Raw genomic sequence first — 22,877 nt, 5'->3', positions numbered from 1 at the left:
TATAAAAATGTGATAGCACGTATTGACTTACAAATATAAAATTCTAGTGTGGAATAGTCTGAAATAATAACCATTTGCAAGATACAAGTTTTATTGAATATTTCATTGACTCTGCCGGGATTCGAACACTGGCACTCTTGCAGAAAAAAACTTAACAATAAGCTTTTAATTTCAATTTCGCATACTCATGGTCATGTATTTAATACGCGTGATTTCACGTCATCAAGCAAAACTATTGCAAACGCTTTACTATATTACTAATTGTAATTGTCAAATTTCCAAAAAACTACGAAACTTCTATGAATTGTCTAAGTCATATACGTTCGCTTGTTTGAATATAATGTATTTATACTTGTTAGATTTTTGAATGGCATTATGCCAAACTGTGATTAAGTCATTTTAAGAAACATCTATAACTGGGTGTTTGTAAATTGCTATGTACTCTTATCTGCAAGTCACTTTGTCTAACACCAATTCTGGATTTCGAGTTATGTGATGGCATTAACTCTGTGAAAACATAACTCCTTTATAGAAATCATGCATTTGAAAATATTTCAATCACAAGTCAAACAAGTCAAGTTTTGAAAAATCGTGTCTTTTTTCATATAGACAATACGAAAAATGTGTAAAATATATCTTTATTTCAATTAACGGTACAAGGTATACGAAAACCCCTACATGCAAATGGTTTTAACACGTTATTTACTTAACTGGAACGCAATTATCTCGTGGCACAAATTATTAGCAATCAATCATTTTAATTTCAATAGAGGTCGATATGAAATTACGAAGTAGCAATATCACATCTCTTTGTGGGCGACACATATGCATTACAACATGGTAGATGAACAAAAAAATGTTCTAAAAAGATTACATCGTGTATGTTAATTATGTCTATAACGAAGTCGAATGGCATATTACATGTACATGCGTTTTATAGTACGCACTGAATATAACGAGATATCATGGGCATATACATCTGTGTAGTATATCGTGTATTGAAGTTATGTGCCAATATCTAGTAGCAATTATCAAGTTATCAAAATACATTATAATGACAGTCGTTCTGCGAGTATTATTTATAAGGACACATTATTTATATTTAAAAAAACAATACAATAAAGGTAGAGATTTGTTCTGTATTTGCTTTTTAATATCAAATGGGACAAATCTGAACAATGATGTATAATTTATAAAATATACTATGGGAATATTTTTCAAACAAAACTCTTAACATTTAAACAAAACGGATGCGCATATTCAACAATATAACATAACATATAATACATATGAATAATTTCTAATGTTCAAGAAATACTTTCACATATAAACAAAACGGATGCACATATTCAACAGTATAACATAAAATATAATACATATGAATACTTTATAACGTTCAAGAAAGACTGTCACCTATATTTCAGTCTGCCTATACTAACCAAGACTGTCACCTATATTTCAGTCTGCCTATACTAACCAAGACTGTCACCTATATTTCAGTCTGCCTATACTAACCAAGACTGTCACCTATATTTCAGTCTGCCTATACTAACCAAGACTGTCACCTATATTTCAGTCTGCCTATACTAACCAAGACTGTCACCTATATTTCAGTCTGCCTATACTAACCAAGACTGTCACCTATATTTCAGTCTGCCTATACTAACCAAGACTGTCACCTATATTTCAGTCTGCCTATACTAACCAAGACTGTCACCTATATTTCAGTCTGCCTATACTAACCAAGACTGTCACCTATATTTCAGTCTGCCTATACTAACCAAGACTGTCACCTATATTTCAGTCTGCCTATACTAACCAAGACTGTCACCTATATTTCAGTCTGCCTATACTAACCAAGACTGTCACCTATATTTCAGTCTGCCTATACTAACCAAGACTGTCACCTATATTTCAGTCTGCCTATACTAACCAAGACTGTCACATATATTTCAGTCTGCCTATACTAACCAAGACTGTCACCTATATTTCAGTCTGCCTATACTAACCAAGACTGTCACCTATATTTCAGTCTGCCTATACTAACCAAGACTGTCACCTATATTTCAGTCTGCCTATACTAACCAAGACTGTCACCTATATTTCAGTCTGCCTATACTAACCAAGACTGTCACCTATATTTCAGTCTGCCTATACTAACCAAGACTGTCACCTATATTTCAGTCTGCCTATACTAACCAAGACTGTCACCTATATTTCAGTCTGCCTATACTGACCAAGACTGTCACCTATATTTCAGTCTGCCTATACTGACCAAGACTGTCACCTATATTTCAGTCTGCCTATACTGACCAAGACTGTCACCTATATTTCAGTCTGCCTATACTAACCAAGACTGTCACCTATATTTCAGTCTGCCTATACTAACCAAGACTGTCACCTATATTTCAGTCTGCCTATACTGACCAAGACTGTCACCTATATTTCAGTCTGCCTATACTGACCAAGACTGTCACCTATATTTCAGTCTGCCTATACTGACCAAGACTGTCACCTATATTTCAGTCTGCCTATACTGACCAAGACTGTCACCTATATTTCAGTCTGCCTATACTGACCAAGACTGTCACCTATATTTCAGTCTGCCTATACTGACCAAGACTGTCACCTATATTTCAGTCTGCCTATACTAACCAAGACTCTAATGGAGGAGTATATCAGTCATTAAAATGCTGACAAATGACAATTGCCTATTGCTTAAATACCATTGTATATTATTTATTCACAAAACATTGTTGACATATTACAACTTACTTTTGAATGAGATATCATTGCAACTTTTATTTTTGTTTCTTGTATGTGCTGTTGAAATAGTTCAACGTACATGTGCCTTAATGCTAATCTTCAGTCTCTTTATGAATATCCTGCGTTTGTGCTTACCTTAGTGTATTTGACTTTATGGTTGTCTCAATCAATGACCATTCTATGAATGCACGGCGTTATTATAATACATGTCATCAATATTAAACTTTACGTTCTATCGCAATGTATTATACCGGCAGACAACTCTTGCAGGTGTACGATATATTCCTACTTTTTGTAGTGGACTACTTTTGTCGAAACAAAAACATACAATTTGCGTCCGAGACGTTTTAGCTTATAGAATATCCCTCACGAAAGATATATTTGTTCAGAATAATACAAAACTAACGAATATTATTAATTTGCAGATTGCGAGACAGACGTACGACCATGTGGCTAGTTTTCCTTTCTTACATGGTTGCATTCGCGTTAATGCGTGCATTAATATGTGAGTGAAATATACACGTCTTTTCTTGCTTTTCTCGCCTAGGTAAGAAGCGCGTGTACAAACCTCTGCTAGCTGACGTCTTTAAAAGCGACGATAAATAATTCAGCGAATATCGCTTGGGAGTCATACAAATGTCCATATTATTGTTTGTACCAAGTAAGGTCCTCTGCTGTTCTTTTTCTGTAAACTCTCATGTTCAACGTTTTATAGGTTACATTACACTAAATTATTGTGTATCCCTCCGTGGTTCATTGAAAGTAGTGCCTATTTGTAAAGAGTTCCTTTTCTCTTCTTGAATATAAGCCATTTAACAATGTGAGACATGTCTTTTGTGGTTATTTGTAATATCCTGTATGTATCTGGAGTACTTTAATGCCTTGGATTGGAAGCTAACCTAAAAGATGAACTTTTGAGGGTGTGTTTTCTATTGTGTGGGGCTTTTGTCGAAATTAGGATTCCGAAACACGTTTTTCTACGGTTGGTTCATTTGACAGCGATTTACTTTCTTAGAAGTTGCGGGACGGTATGTTTTTTATTGCAATTATTGGAAGATGACAGATCCATCTTTAAAATGATACCAGGTTCGGAAAAATTGATACGTCGAAACGGAAAGAAATATGCTGTGAAAGTTGTCAGTTGTATAATGGGACCCTATGGGAATCGGAATAAGTGTAAAATAACCTTTATATATATCAATGTTTTAAGTGCAATTTTGTGTTTTTAAAGCAATGTTTACTATTAAAGAACGATAAACTAACGTCATCGTTTTACTGATTCCCAGTCACAGATGCGATCTGCTTGATATTTTAACCTGCGCTTGAACTGTGTTTATTGCAGGTTGTAGGCCGGTGAGCCGTATAAGTCTTACTTAGTCAACAAGACGCATACTGGGTTCTGTTTGATTTAATGTACCGGACCACGACTTTTACAAGTCTCTAGAAAAATTATTTAAAAAATCATGAGCGTGTTGATCAATTAATCAATAGATCGACCCATCAATCAATAAATCATTTCAATGATAAATTTATCAAGATCTAACTCAAACGCATAGGATACGCATGTCTGGATCCGGTCCTAAGATATGTCTCTACAGTTAGTACAAAAACACTTATAGAACTGATGCATTTAACACGTCATTTGCATTTCTCATAAATCTCAGAAATCATTTTTAACGTACAGTTAACAAAATATCCATTTACGATATCCCAATTTGCTCTTTTGTGTTAATAATTAATTAAGAGACAAACTATTAACCATGCATCGATGTGAGTGCATACACAAAGTATCCTGCTTTTGTCGTTTTACTGACTCGCAGAGACAGTGTTTTGTCGACAAAAAGGCCAGTGGTAAAAAATAGCCTGCAAATGACTTAGAGTTTACTGATCCCGATATTGAGGGTTAAATTTCTCCGCGAAATATGAATGGTACATTACAAATTGTCAAATCGACTTTGCATAACTTTACATTTAACAAGTAACACCATATGCAATAAAGTTACAATTATGTGCCGCCAAGTGTTGTAAAGAAGCACAAAGGCACGGCAATTGCAGCATGTTGGTAACTAATAGCACAATGCAAAAAGCATCATCTACCGACAATCCAAACTGCACGTGTAATATACAAGGTGTTGTCAAAAAACAATATAAAATTGTCATCAAGCAATACGCAATTGTCATTTAGCAATACGAATTAGCTGGCGGACATTCCCTTTGATATACTCTGTGCACCCTATACGGCTGAAAATAAATAATTGTCTTCAATTCATCCGTCTTGAAGTTAACGTAATTGGCATCCGTTCTTCTTTGTCGCATTAAAGGTCTATATGAATTGGTGCAGTAACATTATTATTTCTGTTTATGGGCGACATAAATGCATAACAGTGGTCCATGAATCGTATCATAGTGCAAAGGTATAGATAATTATAGTGATGATGTGTGATTGAATGCACCTCTGGAGATGCAAGCAAGATACTTAACACAAGTAAATGTCATATGGGATGGATGGTATTTTACGAAGTGGCAAGATTGTGGTATCATGCACATATAAGCCTTAGTAACATATTACGGATTTAAGTAGTGCACTATATTCTGCACATACTAAACACCGTTCTTCTGTACTATTTAATAAAATATAAAGTTATAACGCTGTTGACAAAATGCAAACATGCAATGATTTTATAAGACAATATTATCAAAACAGTATTCTTTACCAATGAAATATTTTAAAGGTATAACAGACGTTACACCTTTCATTTAATTATTTCGTTTCTTTAAGGAAATGCAAATATTATATAATAATTGGTAAAATTGTCCAGAAAAAAATAAACGATGGAGTTTCTATTTGTAGTACATTTGCATCATTTATATGCGTTATAGTTTTGTTCAACTCTGAAAGTATTTTTTGCTGATTTGTCTATAGAAAAACAATTAAATGTAATTCAAACTTAAAGAAACCCAGTAGATAGATCTGTACCGAACTACATACTGATCTGCTCCGCAATGTTCATCTTTGTATCTATGCATGAGTGTTATTATTTTAACGCTGGCCATGCATTCCAATGTTTTGTTACATTACGTGCTTAACAGTAAGTTGCTTGCCTTTTTGTTTATGTATAGGCATAATATGTCATGCTCATCTTTCTCATGCAGGTACTTTCAAGTTTAAATAGAAAACAACATGCACATTTTTCTGAAATTTTCATTTGGGGAATTTGTTTGTTTTGTGCACGTCGTCTTGGCAGTAGGAGCTATATTGTTGTTTGCTTTTGCAATTTGAAAAAAAGTTATCTTTACACATTGTTCATCTTGTTGTTGTTTGTGTATGAAAAAAATGTGTAATTGCAGCAACATTACTGTTTATAATCTTCATGAAGATTCTGCTCATTTATTGATTCAATGCAGGCGAACAAGACGTTTGTTTACACAGCTAATTTTGTTTTTGCACTTTATAATAAAGCATGCATAGCTTCGATTTCAACCGCTTAGAATTTAACTTAGAATTAAAAGCAACACATATAAGATTACAGCAAAGGTGCCTTAATGCCGTTTAAAAAACCTTTCCACACACAAAATCAAATAACCTAGTCAGAAGGCCAGTACACTTAAATAAATAATATAGTATGTGCTTCATACATAGCATCGAACTACACAACGGGCCTATCCTATTTCAAAACGGAAAAGTATTGTGGATATATAAATGTGACATAAGCCGCGCAAATCATTTTTTAGTTTCTTATTTTCACGACTTCTGGAAAAGAATGCTATCAACATTTAAAACAAATCTCCTATCACAAAAATGCGTGCAGTAATAAATATAACTTGATAGTTTTGCCTTCAAATGGTTCATTTATTAAACTATTGTGTAAACAACGCAGACACTTTGCTTAGTTCAAATGTTTCTGAAAATGTGCTTCATTTGTAAAGGTTCAAGAATACTCGGGAAGTCCCAGATCTTTCAAAATATGGTATGCCGAATCTGCAAAATAGTAAACAATATATGTTCTCATTAAAAATGACACTGTAAAAATAAAGCAGCAATACACATAAAAACGTTTAATTAAATGTAATTGCTTTATTTCAGTATATCCGGATTTGTAAAATATAATGTTGCATAGATGATGTATTTATTAAATATTTGGTTAAACAGGTATTGCTTTAGCGTGTGTGTGGCTTTTACTGAACATTATAAACATTAAACAAGTCTTATCTGAATGAAAACCACGGATGTTTTCACGAACAATCGCCCTGTCCGTTGGATGCACATTCGGCTTAATTTATATTTGAATGTTTCAAGGTTCATATGCAATCCTCTATTCTTAAGAAATATTAAAATCCTTCCAAACATGCTGAAGTTATGCTTCACATTGACCGTTACAATAACGTATTACCCGCAATAATTAGTATTTATGATTTATATAGTAATGTTTTAATGTAGTTTTTAACAGATGGGAACAATAATGACGCCTTGTTTGAAACCGGTTGCAAAAGTTATGTTTTGTAAAATATATTACCTACAATTGTATATATTGCAGAATAAACATTATCTCCAGACATATTGTAGTTATGATTCAACGTAGTAAATAGGTAAGTAGCACAAACTCAGGGTATATTTTGCAAACAATTTTAATAGACAATGTCGTGCACGTAGTAGAACTGAACAATACACGTGGTGCCATCCGTTAAGTTGTAGACACATTGTGTTCTTTACGTCGATTACATTGAAACTGTTGTGACATTTCCTGAAAATTATCTCAATTTTAGACAATAATAATTATAATAACTATTTTTTTGCAATAAAAAGCATAAGCATTGGCTTTTCACAGTTAATAGCATGTACCAAAATACAAGATCTTTTACCGCTCTTAGTTACAAAATGCCAGGCTTATATACAACAAAAACAAAGTCCATGAACGACATTAAGTAACAAATGTTAATTATCGCTTTAACCTTATCTATAACAAATACATGACGTGTTAACATTTGATTTTGGTGATATTCGTGCATTATCGCGTTTCAAAAATACTGAAGACATTTTAAGCGGATCACAGATGGTATATGTTTTAAATGTCCGACACTAAGACTGGTATATTTCTATTTTTGTTTTGTCTTTATCTAGTTTTATGCTTCAAGTGTGATTAATTGCTTTGCAATGAAATTTACCTTTGTTACACAGGTTACAGAACTTTGCACAGTGTATTGAGGCCCAAGGTTTGTACTCTTCACTACATATGTACCCAGTACCATATGTATCACAGTCTGGGTCTACATCTTCGCAAACGTTGTCTATTGTAATAAAATAAAAACACGTTAAGGCCTATACAGTGTTCGAGTGGATTTTATTTAGCAATATATAAGACGTGTTTATCATAACAAAAACTGACATGTGTTTTATCAAAGTATGCCAGTGTTGACGCTATATTTCATGTTAATAATCTTTACATAATTGAAAGACTCGCAAATGGCTACAAATACATTTTAAAATAGTGAAACTATATGTTTAAATGTTTTAGAAAATCTTTCTTTCCGTAACAATTTACACTTGACTGTGAGAGACGATTACTACTTACTTTTACAGAATCCGCAGTTTTTCCGACAATGAATCTGTGACCACTTTACCATCTCACCGACACAGATGTGATCGTGGCCATACGTGTAACAATCGTTGTCAAGGTCTTCACACACTTCCGTTGTTCCCGGAGCACTTGTTGAGACAGCTGCAAATAATGAATTATTTGGTACAATATATAACAAATCCCGTAGGTTGACATAAGCGAAAGAAACTCGTGTTTGACATACAATTCATACACCTTATTGCATACGTCATTCTTGTTCTCAAAATAGTTTTAGATACTTGGCTGTATAGAGATTCACATGATGATAGTCGAACATCTTAGCAAAAATAACAGCAAGTCTAAAATAAAATACAAATATTCGTGCACACATACAAAAGTCGTCGTATATAACGGCGGTTTCATGTTAAAACTAAATATGTTATTTTCAATTAATATTATATTTATAATTTGACCATGTTTGCATCAGTGATATAAAATAATAACGATTCAATCGAGACTATTGTACATAATCTATAATACTTTCGAAGTAATTGTCTAACTTGAACACTGTGTAGATACACATAGAATGAAGCATAACAATAGCCTTTTTTTTTTTAAAGAAGCTACGGTGCCGAGGTGACAAAACAGGTTTGTAATGCATTTACATCAGATTTGTAAACCATTGATTTTGAGCATAAGCGTGGTGTTAATAAAACTATAGATAACGTAATTTAATTAACTAAGACACATCAATTTTAAACGTTTTGAAATTTGAAAACAAGATTGCATGCGTAATAAAATACTAACAAATATTGTGTAATCTTAAGCAATAAGAAAACAACTTAAATTGGGAAACACATTTAATCGGTAATGAGTCGGGTTTTCAGTATCGAAATTCAGACGAAATAGTACAATTCCGTTTTAAAAAGCTACATGTGTAACATTCTTGTCGGCCCTTCGTTACGATTGGCCTATCCGCAATTGTGTATACATAAATGAACACAACGCATGTGCATTTAACACATTAATTTTCCATGGCGGTATGTGTTCATTCACTTACTGTGCAATATCGTTATTTTTTCTTGAAAACGTGAAGACGTTTACCTTCAGAAGTAATTGTCATACTTAAATCATGGTATATCGGGCACGTTATCGTTATGTAATTTGAAGAAAACTAAAGAAGCCTTATTGAAAGGGGATGCCTCAGCGACACCAGGTCATATGTGTGGCTTTCATCGACAAAATTGCACCTTGTATCATATTTGAACTAGAAGTGAACTGGGTAAGACATGACAACGGATATTTGCATATGATTGAGCCAAATTATACATAAATGAAAGCAGAATACCCCAACAATGACAAGTAATCGACCGACGTTTGCTGAATATAACAACCAACTCGATTGCGAATACTTTAAAATACTTACTTGTGCACATTTGATATATTACTTAACACTAATCACTTTAATAACAGAAACACACAATTGCTCGCACTGAAACTGGACGATGGTAATTATTTAAGTGTCTCAACCTGGATCAAACAAGTGGATCAATTGGTCGGGAGCGAATCCGATTTAAATTATTGACGGCAACATTCATCTACTTTGTTAAAGGATGGATAGTATCTAACTCGTGTACTGAGTTTTGCATTTTCGTTTACTGATTAGCCCTAACATACCTGGCACAAGTTGATACCAATCCATATTCGAGCTATATATATATGAAACGCACGGGTTAATCGACGGCATTTCTCTAAATCCATGCATATATATTCGCAATTATTATTATTTCCTATTCAAAAGCCGATATGTTTTAGGTGTTGATATGTTAAATTCATGACATAGTTTTGAAACTCATTTCAAAATTATTTGATTTCACTTCCAGATGGTTTTGAACTCACGTTTACAAAATCGTATTATTTCAATGAAACGTTTTACAGAACTTAAGCCCAGTTATAAATAGTGCGCATGCGTATGGCTGTATGTTAATTTCATTAATACCGAATTTTCTAATACACTTATGGTATTGTGGTATCTTTAAATGTGACCCCATGGACATATTTCTGAAAAAGGAATACTATTAGTTTAAATACAAGCGAGACATACGTTTTTAGAAACTTTGAGTAGTTGGCGACTGACTCTAATCACCTGTATGTGAACATTTAAGGAAAATCAATTATTGTTATCGAATCAAAATGGAAATTTGGTTGGTTTATTTTAAACTAAGCCCATGGTTAATAGATCTTTATTTTCTCAAATAGTATCTTATTTAAATGCATATCCTGAGTAATATCTTAGGGAATCTAAAACCCAAGGTTGATAAATCTACTTAAGGGTATCTCATTTACAGGCAAGTATCCTAAATCACCTTTAACCCAGTGAAGTAGAACTGAAAAGTGTGTTAATGCATACTGTCCGCGTGCGAACGGTCTTGAAAATTTAAACGACCGTTCCCTTGTCAAAAAATTTATCAAAATCCGGTTTTAACTCAGTTTTAAACCGTGTTAAACCCTGCGGTATTGGCATCGAGCTAAAAGCGAGTTTTTTAGACACACTTTTAGCTTACCGACTTGGTTTTTTAGCTTACCGACATGGTTTATTCTAAGTTAAATCTTGGTTTGACTCGCTTTAAGCCAACATAGTGGGTTTTTTAATCATCTGAAGTTGGTTAAAAGTGAGTTTTCTTCAACTGTGTTAATCCCTGCGATATTGGCACAGTGCTAAAAGCGAGTTTTTCAGACACGCTTTTAGCTTACCGACTTGGTTTTTTAGCTTACCGACTTGTTTTTTTTTCTAAGTTAAATCTTGGTTTAACTCGCTTAAAACCAACATAGTGGGTTTTCTAACCAACTGAAGTGGGTTTAAAGTGAGTATTATTTTCTACAAGTTGGTTTTTAGAGGGTTTTTTAACATGCTTAGACCAACTTCTGTCTCAAGAGTTGGTTTTAAGTGGTTAAAAAGTGTTTTTTTTTATGTGAGCTAAAAGCAAGCTTAACTCGGTTTTTAAGTGAGCTGAAAGCAAGACTTTTTAATTTTTGCACAGTAAAACATGCTTTAAAACTCGCTTTAAACCAACATTAGCATGCTTTAGCTCACTGAAAACGTTATTTTCAATACAAGAAAATTATATAATCAAACAAAACAGGAACACATGAATTAAAACTTTACTGTCTGAACGCGAAAACTCACATATACGTTTTTACAGCATGAACGACATGGCAATAATACATCATTCATATAACAGAACAAAGTACACACTTGCATATATATACATGTATTTCTTGAGTTAACAGGTTACTAAATATATTCATGTCATATTAAATAAAAAGGTTAATACCAACAAAAAAATACTGAATTCTCAATCTGATAAATGTTGCCATAAAAACGCAAAATAGTGCATTGTTGCATTTCGAATTAGAGTTATATTGAACATTTTAAACAAAAACAATAAAACATTAAGTACTAATCAGTGCAAAATAAATTAGTTGAAGCATCCAAAGGTAATTAAATAGCAAACAAAATATATTATTATTACATAACATCCTAGCATTATACATAAAATATCTTTGTACATCGCCAGCAAGCGCCTCAATGCCTCCCACACATCTTCTCATCCACTTCCACCAGAGGCAAATGGAATTTTTTGGCAAAAGCATCTGAAAATATTTAATCCACAAATCATGTTTTTCAACATAACAAAAATTGATATGATGAGAAAGACATAAATCAACATACACTTTCGAGTACAATGGCAACATTTGTTCTTAGTTGGTTCGATATAAATATGTTAACACATGTAATGGAAAGATTTGTACCACTTTTTAAGTACTCTATTGATTGACAGATTATTGCCAGAACAAAAAGCAGATAAACATGTAATACAAAGCTAATTTGTGTCATGCATATTCAATGCTATTTTTTTCATTGGATCACATTCTGATCTGTAGAAGGAAGCCTTGGTCCTGGCGTTCAAGGGCCATGCAGCAGGTAATGCCCTCAGCAGCCATGTCTCGTTGAGAACCAGATCACAGCTGTTTGAGGTACCTGAACCGCAGCGGACAGAGGAACGTGGAATTCAAAGTATAGAGGGACCTTGAGTGCATAAGGTGGTGGGACCTGTATAGTAGCAATTGGAAGGACCTTGACCGCTTGGGGGACCTGGATGGCAGCTTGTGCCTAAACCTGATCTTGAAGAGACCAGGAAAGCAGGCGCTGAAGGGACACTGATTCTGCTTGTGTCCATCTGTTCTTGAGGATCTCTGACGCTGGTTGATCTGCAAAAGATAAACACCAAAACACTTTCAAAAGGGCATTCTTCAAACCTGTTAATTTTTAATCTTTTCCTAAATGTGAAAATATTGCTGTTAAAATGTTAAATACTCATTGTTAAAATAAGTTAGGTTGCTTGTTGATTTTGTTTGTTTATTTTTTGCAAGTTTAATCCAAGACAGGGTTGGCATATTGACCGGTCAATTGAGTATCAACCGGGACAGTGGTCAATACCCAGTTAAAACCAGTCACTACTGGTCGATTGAAAATTATAGCATTTAAACATCACAAAGGAAATTTTTAAGCTTTTCTATATTAAATCAATCACAATTTTGTAATTGATAAACATTTTTTTAAAGTTATTTATTGTAAAACAAATCTTTAACGCTGTTAAAAATACTTCTGTATCATTTATGGAAACGGCCTTAAATACATAGGACTAAGGCAATATCTTTATATCAGTTTTCATCTGGCAACATGAGATAACTTGCTATTTATTAAATAAGGAGATAACTTGCTATTAATGTAATAGTTACTTCTAACTTGACTCCTTTCTGTATGAAGAGGGGCTTTTTCCTTTCATATTGAAAAAGTTAAATTGGTCTTTGTATGAATAAGCAATCAAAGTTCTTGATTTTTCCAACAAATAATGTTTTCAATTTGTGGGTCTACTCTTGTCTTTCATCCCGTGATCACATGTGACTAAAGTCTTTTCATAAATAATTAAAAGAAGTGGTGTTTGACAGAAAATACAGTTTGAAATTGTACCAAGATGAATAGTCTCATTTCGACATTTGGGTGTGTGGACTGGTCGGAAGTGAAGCCTCTTCTGTTTCACCTGAGAAGCAGCTGGTGCAGAGAATTCGTTTGGTGGATTATTGGTGTCATCTGAGTCGAGTATTCCTATAAATCAAAAGGTTTAAACTTTCCTTTGTTAAATAACATAAATGATATCATCATGTCTTAGTCATATGTAAACAAAGACAAGTGGTTAAAATAAAAAATGTTTACTTAAATTTATGTAAGTTGCATCCCGTGCAATCATTATAATTATAGTGTTTGCTTCCTTCAAACATTTTCAAGCAACTACATTATTATTAAGAAAAATGACATGTACTTACTTAAAAGTTCACCCTTCAAGTTCAATCTGTCATAAAGGTTTCTGATCAGGCCCCATCAATCACCTGCAATTTATGGAAAATAATATAAATGGGGAAAAGCAAACATTTAAATTAGATCTGAAGCAGCAACCGAACAGGCTGTGGGAAACTTATAGATCAGGGTCTTCCATCACCAGCGATTCTCTACATGATTTTGTGAACGGCATTTATCTATGCACATGTACATGGTAAAGGCAATCAACATATAATTTATATTATTCGTGCTTCTTTAAACACACGTAGATAGTAATTTCACTTAGTTTATATGAGATACCAATGTTAAGAAAGAAATATGTCGTTATGATTTTTGAATGAAGATACGCTTACCGCTTTTCCTTGAAATTTTGCCGTAACGAAATCTCCAATAACGTATTAGTCCGCTTCATTTATCGAAGAAAGAATTGCCCTCTTTCGTAACACCGAAAAGGCGCAATTTTCCCATTAATACTTGGCAAAATATGAAAGAGAACATAACAATTATTGTTTGTAAACAGATGAAATCAAGCAGAAACATCGAACGACGCATTTGGCGCCCTCTATTGAGGATTTGTTTTATTGAAAATCGACCAATCAAAATAACGCTTCGGCATATCGTAAACTTAGGTCGTTAACGGAAATTTACGAGTGTCTTTTCCTATTTCCAGCGTCCCAACTACTTGGCGTTTATTAACGAGTAATTACGATTGCGATTCATTTGTATGTATTTCTTTTCGATGTTTTTTTAAATATACATGTGTGTTTCGTTAAAAAATTCTTGACGACGTTAACAGATTTTTGTTGTTTCTAAGAAAAAAAAATGTTGCGCATGAGTAAATGACATTCCCCCATGAGTCTCGAGCCGAGCGACAATATGACTTAACTATTGGTTGGCGAATGTAGTCGGAAATACACGATTTAGCGCGTGTCGTATACTGACTACTTTTCTGTCAAGATGGCGGATATTCGGGAAAAAATATGGTTATCTGCGTAAATGATAATAACAATCAAGTAAACAAATGATATTATATACTTGGCGTGGATTAATAAAATGCGTGTGTCGATGAACGATTAAGAATACGTTCTAGAGACGAACAACATATACTAATTATAAATAAACACTTAACGTGTGTCGCGGGAACAACATCGCTTTTAAATGCAAAATGGATTGCCAGCCGAGTGGCTGAGAAAAACATGTAATCAAACTTTCGTTCGAAAAACGAAAAAGACAAACATGGTTGGATTTATATGTTACTGTATCTGTGTATAATCAGATTCATTCGCATATTTTTGCTTTATCATGTTTGTCACCCGTCACAAATGGCACGAACGTGAGATGGACGATATCGAAAAGTATTAATTTAAACATTTAATTATAAATATATGTTATTAAACTCGGTTATGAACTTCAATATCACTATATGTTTTATAGCTTTTATTATTTTCCTCATATTTGCCAATAACGCGTTTAAAACCTCCAATCAAGCTGTTAATAAAAAGGCCAGGAACCCCCCCCCCCCACCCCAAACAAAAAAACAAATTAAATCCAAAGTATTCTAGATATATGATTGTACTTAGAATTTATTTATTATTGTATTATTGATTCAAAGTAAAAAAACAAACACTTTCATATAAGCTCATAATTATACTTGCACCAGTTCTAATGGAAAGGAATTTCTGTATCCACAATAAAAAATTATTAACTTATTTTTATGTTCATTTAAAACACTGACTGTGTTTTTAATAAATAAAACTAGTTTCAGTGTGAAAATGTTGATTAATTAATTAATTGAAACTACAAATACAACTTCCTCTATAATAATGCGATGGTATAAAAACAAGGGCATGGTGTTGGTCCAAGGGGGGCAGGGTGGGACAGTGGTGTGACCGAGTGCTGCCCCCCTTTGTTAGGCCTAGATGGAGCACTAAACGGGATTAATTATATTATGCAAAGGTTATTTAATTGAGGAAGGGCTCATCTCTTATCTCAGATACCATTCTGTGTCTGCCATAATCTACTTCAGATATACCCACTGATACGGCACATTTCAACACGCAAATAGCCATAATACACAGCACTGGTAACTTCATTTTATTGTGAATATTTGAATTTCACATACTGAATGGTGTTAGCAGATAATAATAAAATAATAAATATTATTCTTATTGCCTTTTAAAAAGGTATGTTAATAGTTTGTGTAGAAGACAGTAATTTATTTGGGTTAAATATCAGTATAAGAGTCTATGTAACCCCAAGCTTATATAGGTGGCGGAAAGCAGTTTACGGAAATTACCAATCAGCAAAATTATTATTTATAGTATCAAAATGTTTTTTGATGATTTCAATCGTTATAGGATTTATTTATTTATAAAATATCATTGTTGTTGATAACAAATGGCCTTTCTCATTTAATATTCACTGTTATTATAAAGGGTTTTAAACATGAAAAAAGACCCAGTTGAAGAATAATTGTCTCATTTTTAAATTACATTAATGAGCAAAAGACCAACTTATTTAAAAAAAGTGTGTTAAAGTGAGTCTTTTAGCCTCTCAAATTATTTTAACAAGACCAACTTAAACTCGCTTAAACCCACTTCTGTTTTTTTAAAGAGACTAACTTCTGTTGTGAAAGACTCGCTTCTGAATCAAAAATACATACTTAAACACACATAAACCAACTCATTACTAAAGAGACTCACTTTTTACACACACAAAACCAACTCCTTACAGGAAAAAATTCGCTTAAACACACATCTTCTTATTAAAAAAAACTTTTAACTCAGTTAAACGCACATACAACTCGCTTAAACTAACAAAAACCAACTTCCATTCAGAAAAACCCAGAATAAACACAGTTTTATGTTGGTTTAAGTGGGTTTGGGTTAGAAAGTGGGTTAATTTTGGACAAGGCATTACATTTATATTAGCTCGATTAGATAAAAAAAAACAGTTCCAACACCAAGGGAATGAAAAAGCAAAAAAGTAAAGAAGAAACATAACTATTGCTGGCATTATTAATAACATGGGCATTTAAAAGTGTCTTTGCGGTAAAGTTAATAGCCCATTCGTGTCGTTACATAACTACTGTACCTACTTGTGATAACCCATGGTTTAGTAACACTTGATGGTGGCATCGAAGTTGTTGTTGTGCCTTAAAATAGACTTTTAAATTACACAATTATCCCTGTCTGACTACAAACATGTAAATATTTAAATTGTTTCAAAGGAACAAAACATAACAACCCCTTGCTATTACATTTGCTTCCATATAGAAAAGGCAAAATGCGTAATTCATATTTTACCAATAATGCTTGTAAAACGATTGAATGCTCACTCAGGTATAGGTCATTTCCCTTCAAAAACAGTTCAAACACCAAAAGAATTAACAAATAATGCTGTAGAATTAAACACAATTGCACGGTAAAGTTGTTACTTATACTATTAATAAAGTCGACATTTAAAACTGTCATTAAGAAAAAAATTAAAGCCCCCTAATAGCGTTACATCAGCATTGTACCTTGTACTAACCCACGGTTTAGTTGTCGTAAATATAACAAAATGTGGACGTTTGAAACTTTTTCAAAGGAACAAGTAATAGTCACTATCTGCAACTACATGTGCCAGCAGACACAACCGGCGAATTGCGTAATGCATCTTATATTTGCACTATGCTTGTAAAACCACTGCATTCTCACTTTATTATTCCAAACTAAGTCATGTGACATGAACACGTTAAACTTCAGGAAATATTTAACTACTTTAACAATTAAACGTATGTGAATATACACAAGTCAGTGTTATCAACGTCTGTAAAACAACTAGAATATTTTAAATCAAATCCAATAACATATCACTGTGTCAGCACGATGATGTCATACTGTGGTTTAATTCATGAAACGACGAGCAAACAAAAATTGTTGACTTTATTGTTATATCCTATTTTAATTTCATTTTATAAAAAAAAACTATTGAAACTTTGTTTTATATGTCTTCTAAAATGTCTACTCATTTTCATAACAATTAACGTTTCGTCCAAGAACACCCGATTCGTATATAATTACTTGAGATCCACAGAATTGTACAAGCCCGTCTGTTTAAAACTGTGAGTCACAGAAAGCCCGGATCAAAACTTACCTATGCTGGTCACGAGGGCTTATGTTATTGTTGATAGCTTCACAATTGAAATTATATATATATATGTTATCTTACACTAAATAAAAATTGAATTTGAGAGTTGTCATCGTTATCCACGAACACATTCTGAATATGCAAAAGCCCAACTCATACACATATAAACGAAAACAAAACAAAGACGTAATGAATGATTATGTCGTCATGTCGTAAAGATCGTACATAACGTTATCAATTACGCTACTTGCATATATATATATATATATATATATATATATATATATATATATATATATATATATATATATATATATATATATATATATATATATATATATATATATATAATACTTCAAATGCATTTTGGGCTTACATTCTTGCCTTCATAAAAAAACGCAATTTTATGATAAAAAACATTTTCTCCCATATCAAGTATGGACAAACACATAATATACTACAAGTTCACAAACCACGTGTCTGTGTGGAATTAACCACTTCAGTTCTTGACGCACTAGGCGGTTTGACATCACAATACCCATCTGAGACACCGACGTCATCAACAGCAATATCACCTTGGAAACCATTGCCTACGTAACCAGCTATGATGATCTAAAATAAATTGCTATCGTTCGTTAAACAGACTTGACACATTTGCATATTTTGAATTTATACTTGTACATAAAGTGTGTGTGTATATTGCATTGATAAAATGCATGCTAAATATATATATATATATATATATATATATATATATGTAAAGTTAATGCTTCATTTAAGTATATAAGAGAAAATATTGTAAAACAGGAAAGTTTACTTACCGAGTAATTGTGGAAGGACTCAAGGGCGACCTGGCCCTCATGCCATGTGTTACCCTGATCACCTTTCATTGACCACATCAGGTTACCAGGAATGTCTTTAGTTTTAGTTTGATACACGTCTAGTCGACCTATAGCTGCTCCATACATGTGGTACCAGAATCGGAAACAATGTACAGTCTGACCAGAGGCCTCGATTGTTGGACTTTGTAGCCAGGCACCGTCAAACAGGCTTCTCGGGGCACTTGATTCAATGAAAATATATTTACCTGAAATCGAACATAAATCAATAGATTATTGATCATTGACCGTACAAAAGCTGTCAATGTGCAATCAAACTGATGTTAAACGAACAAAATGGATCATCAAACCAATTATGAACAGTTAACTTTTTTAAGACTACCAACCTCGTCAATTTGTGACGTTTTGACGATATGCAAACTAAACATATAGCCAGTGGCTACGTAATATGAACACTATTCACAATTGTATTGGTGCAGTGTATTTTAAAAGTATATGTATCTATGTTTGTCAGGCGTTGTAACAGTTTCACAAAAAGCTGCAAAACAAATACATGTACTCTAAACTTAAGTATTCGATAATTAACCTTACGAATTTAAACAGATTTTGATGTTCTGTAGCTACTCAAATAATAAGAACCACTGAAATTTGGTAGCTTGCTAAAAACAGATAATACAAAAGTCGATGGATGAGAGATGTCAGATGTTTCTACAAATGTATTGACCATTTTGTAAGGACCGAATGAAGATATTAGTAGTGTTATGAGTATATGTAAAGCTGTCCCAGGTCTAACTGATATTCTGATAAAGAAATCATATTTTAAACGGTCATAACTACCGTTATAAAGATGGATCATTTGCTTTCTATTTATATCGTTACCATTTCTTCGACTAAGTATATCATTGCCAAGAGGTGGTAACTCATTCTCCAGACTGAATAATTTGTTGGAATGGCTTAGTTAAGTCGATGTAACGAACTACCTATCTCATCGGGACAATTAGTTTATTTTGAGAACGACAAAGCAAATAAATTGAAACATCTTAGTTACTCTCGGAAACTAGATAACTCACGGTAACGACAAAATAACCAATTAAAATACTTCTCATGTTTCCCAATATCAATATAGCTGATACAAGGGACACTTTGCGTTAATTAACTGAGGACGATATAAATAGGAAAGATTTGCTCTGTAAATGAGTATTAAGTCTTGTGAGTCAGTCGTGGTTATTATAACATAACAATATATGTGTTCGTAGGACACGAATGCCCCTATATTACGCTTCGATTTAAAAAAATCCTCTAATAGAAAACAAAGCCATCTGTATATGGCAAAGTTATAGCTGAGACACGAATTTCATTTCGTTCAACATTGTTCATATAGATATATCAACACTTTAAGTTTGTTAATAATACAATAACTATTCACCTGATGCGTTGCGCAATGTGTGGTCAAAGTCAGGCCCAGTGCCGTCCGTTGGCGTTGAAGATTGGTACAGAACCCAATCAAAGTCGTCGTGACCAGGAACGTTATTCCATGAACACATCGAATTATGATCAAAGGTGCACTGCGCTTGATGCAGGCTATCTGAATATCATAAAACATTCAGCTGGTTATGTCTTAGTCAACTTCAAATTAACACACAATTTAACTTAGTTATTAAAATTTCATCAATTTTGATATCCTACTAAAAATTCTGCTATGATATAATATATCCATGTTTCTCTTATATTGACATTATTCTTTATACACTGATTGTAACATTCCTTGCAACTCTTTCTTATCTAATAGAGTGTATCTAATAGCAATAGATAATTTATAAGATATTAAACAAGACGTATATGATATAACAGTACCTAATAAGAATCGTTTGCGGTAAACATTCTTTACAACTTGACCACGATATGCGGCCACTTTTCTTTCGTATGTTTTGTGTAGCCTTCCTACTGAAAGACAACGAGTTGATGTATTCAACACATGTACTTTAAAATGAACCGATATCATGTATATATATATGTCTTCGTGTTATTAATATTAATTTAATATGTATTATTCCATAGTTATGTAATATTTTTGATACATTCGTATGTGCCAATATAGTGCCCCATGAGTTATATGTCTGATTTTTATTTGGAAGTTTCCTATGGAGTTTTTCAGACCAGTGTTTCTTCAAATTAACATTTGATGGTGCATACAAAAACGTCTACTAATAATCATCTCGTTATTATAGTATTTATCGCCTAGAAAATGATTTGGATATTATTAATTTAGAATACAGTAGTGTGGCATTTGTTAAAGCATACGTATGTCGTAGTGAGGAATCGCATTAAGGCCACAAGCCGATAAGTCATTTCGTCTAATGTACACATCCTGAAATAAAATAAAACATGTATTTGATGAAAACATTTACTAGCATACTTAGCATAAAACCAAATACAAGAAATGCGTATTAAGGCAAATAATAGGTTGCATATGACATGTTTTAATTCCTTAAAATCAGCACCATCACTTGGCCAAATGCTTATACTTGACAATACTTAACGGTGGATTACCTTTCCTGGACCATGAACTGTTACCCAATCGGCTCCTTTAGTGTAATCTCCATAGAAACACTCGATTTTACCAACGTAACCGATGACGTCAGAATGTAGTTCTCGCTTGGAATACACCGCTGAAGACGTTGTAGCGTTTGTACAGAAGCACACCTCAGCAAATGTGCATCGAACTAGGACTGTCAAGAAACTAAACACAATCAGCCACATATTACACGGAATCTTCGAAAGCTGTTTGCCAAAACGTTGTGAAATACGCTCCCTCATTTGACAATTAAATTTAACAATTTAAAGTGATAACTCGAACACGAACGTTGCATCTGGTGTATTTCTCAAGAGTTCAGTATACACGGGCAGTTTAGATGTAGATAACGAAGCAACGGGTTAAACGAGGATAATTTAAAATGCTATTAAAGTTTCGGAAAATGAAGCTTTATTAGTTTCAGTTATGTTATTCAATTTCAAAAGTGTACAACAATCCTTAATAGATTCGGATTATCTCCTTAGAGCGTAGGCAAAAAATTCCAAACTAATTGCCGAACTGATTGACTTTTAAATTAACGTATTGTAAGCTCCGTTTTGTTTTATACACATCTTATCAGTCTACTGGCTATTCACCGTGCAAGGGTTTGCAAGTTAGATTTAGAATTCGGAACATTACTCTCAACTGCACTTGTATCCTATGCAATTATTTGAAATATGGAGATACATAGTTGCATCGCGAGGACATTGACATGAGTCGTGCTGTCGTGTTTTTAACTTGCTGTAGTGTTGCGATGACAGTGTTCGGTACAACATACTTAAAGGCAATACAATAATTGAGTTTGTATATAGCTAGCTAATTAATAGGCCTTTTTGTAGCATACATCGTAAATACCCCCCCCCCCCCCCCCCCCCTATGTATACAAATGAACGCCACTGTGCATAACGCGATCTGGATACTAAATTTATATGGTGTTCCATGTCATTTTTTTCATCAAGGTTAACACCAGGATTACAAAATGATAATTTGATATTTAGTCTTCAGTGGTTATGAACATTTCATTTGTGATTTTGGAATTACTGATGTTATTTCCACTGATAAGGTGTGCACATATTATAATGCATCCAGTGTATTTTCAAATAATTTGTAGCGTATCAGAAAAAAGAATGTTTTGAATATATTTGAATAATGAAACTCAAGAAACATTATCAGGAGCAAAATAATTGTAAGCACCTGTATATCTTCTTTGGATGCCATATACACTTTAAAACAATACTTACAACATCACATTAAATATTACCCCAAAAAGCCTTGATTAATGTATAAAAATGTACGTTTCAAACTATCATAATTTCCGAACAAATATACTTAACAACAACACACAACAAAATGTTGATGAACATGTATGAACGCGCTTAGAGCGAAGGACCAGTAAATAGGTTTGCGTTTAGCTTGCCATGGAACCTGTAACCCTTACTTGTTGGCACCATATTGTGACCACTAGACCATTGATTATCTGTGTAGTGTGTAGGGGGTTGGGGACATTGTTGAGTTTCAATAAAACACACACATTCTCACATACAAACATACACTTGTAATGTGACAACATGGTGTTGTCAATACGCAATACGCCATTAAGAAATATGCACTGG

The 22,877-nt window shown here is 33.3% G+C and overlaps 1 protein-coding gene and 1 long non-coding RNA gene across 5 annotated transcripts; both read right to left on the bottom strand.

Moving 5' to 3' along the window:
* Positions 1 to 6,592: 6,592 nt before the first annotated feature.
* LOC127838671 (MAM and LDL-receptor class A domain-containing protein 1-like) lies at positions 6,593 to 21,850 on the bottom strand. Of its 3 annotated transcripts, none has more exons than XM_052366540.1 (10): positions 21,243 to 21,850; positions 20,994 to 21,060; positions 20,547 to 20,633; positions 20,119 to 20,277; positions 18,675 to 18,940; positions 18,327 to 18,465; positions 16,820 to 16,876; positions 8,337 to 8,483; positions 7,930 to 8,052; positions 6,593 to 6,745 (listed from the first exon to the last, which is right to left on the bottom strand). In XM_052366540.1, the coding sequence occupies exons 1-10, from the start codon at positions 21,507 to 21,509 to the stop codon at positions 6,696 to 6,698; spliced, it is 1,362 nt and encodes a 453-aa protein (XP_052222500.1). In that variant the 5' UTR covers positions 21,510 to 21,850; the 3' UTR covers positions 6,593 to 6,695. The 3 variants fall into 3 exon arrangements, with proteins under 3 accessions (XP_052222500.1, XP_052222499.1, XP_052222501.1); XM_052366539.1 differs by having other exon boundaries at positions 20,547 to 20,636; positions 21,243 to 21,847; XM_052366541.1 differs by lacking the exon at positions 6,593 to 6,745 and adding an exon at positions 7,377 to 7,508 and having other exon boundaries at positions 20,547 to 20,636; positions 21,243 to 21,846.
* Positions 10,753 to 15,215, bottom strand: LOC127838672 (uncharacterized). Of its 2 annotated transcripts, XR_008029902.1 has the most exons (4): positions 14,076 to 15,215; positions 13,710 to 13,772; positions 13,357 to 13,491; positions 10,753 to 12,593 (listed from the first exon to the last, which is right to left on the bottom strand). It is a non-coding gene; the product is annotated as an uncharacterized LOC127838672 (long non-coding RNA). The 2 variants fall into 2 exon arrangements; XR_008029900.1 differs by having other exon boundaries at positions 13,710 to 15,215.
* Positions 21,851 to 22,877: the final 1,027 nt, after the last annotated feature.

This window comes from Dreissena polymorpha, chromosome 7 (assembly GCF_020536995.1).
Source record: "Dreissena polymorpha isolate Duluth1 chromosome 7, UMN_Dpol_1.0, whole genome shotgun sequence".
NCBI classification, from domain to species: domain Eukaryota; kingdom Metazoa; phylum Mollusca; class Bivalvia; order Myida; family Dreissenidae; genus Dreissena; species Dreissena polymorpha.
This window is presented reverse-complemented; position numbering and strand designations above follow the sequence as displayed.

Bases quoted from the DNA above. Each gene is read 5' to 3' on its own strand.
- LOC127838671 (XM_052366539.1), bottom strand. From the start codon at position 21,509: ATGAGGGAGCGTATTTCACAACGTTTTGGCAAACAGCTTTCGAAGATT. The intron at 20,637-20,993 runs GTATGCTTTAAC...GTTGTCTTTCAG, and splicing joins GATTCCTCACTACGACATAC to TAGGAAGGCTACACAAAACA. The intron at 18,466-18,674 runs GTAAGTAAACTT...AATTTATTTTAG, and splicing joins AGTCCTTCCACAATTACTCG to ATCATCATAGCTGGTTACGT.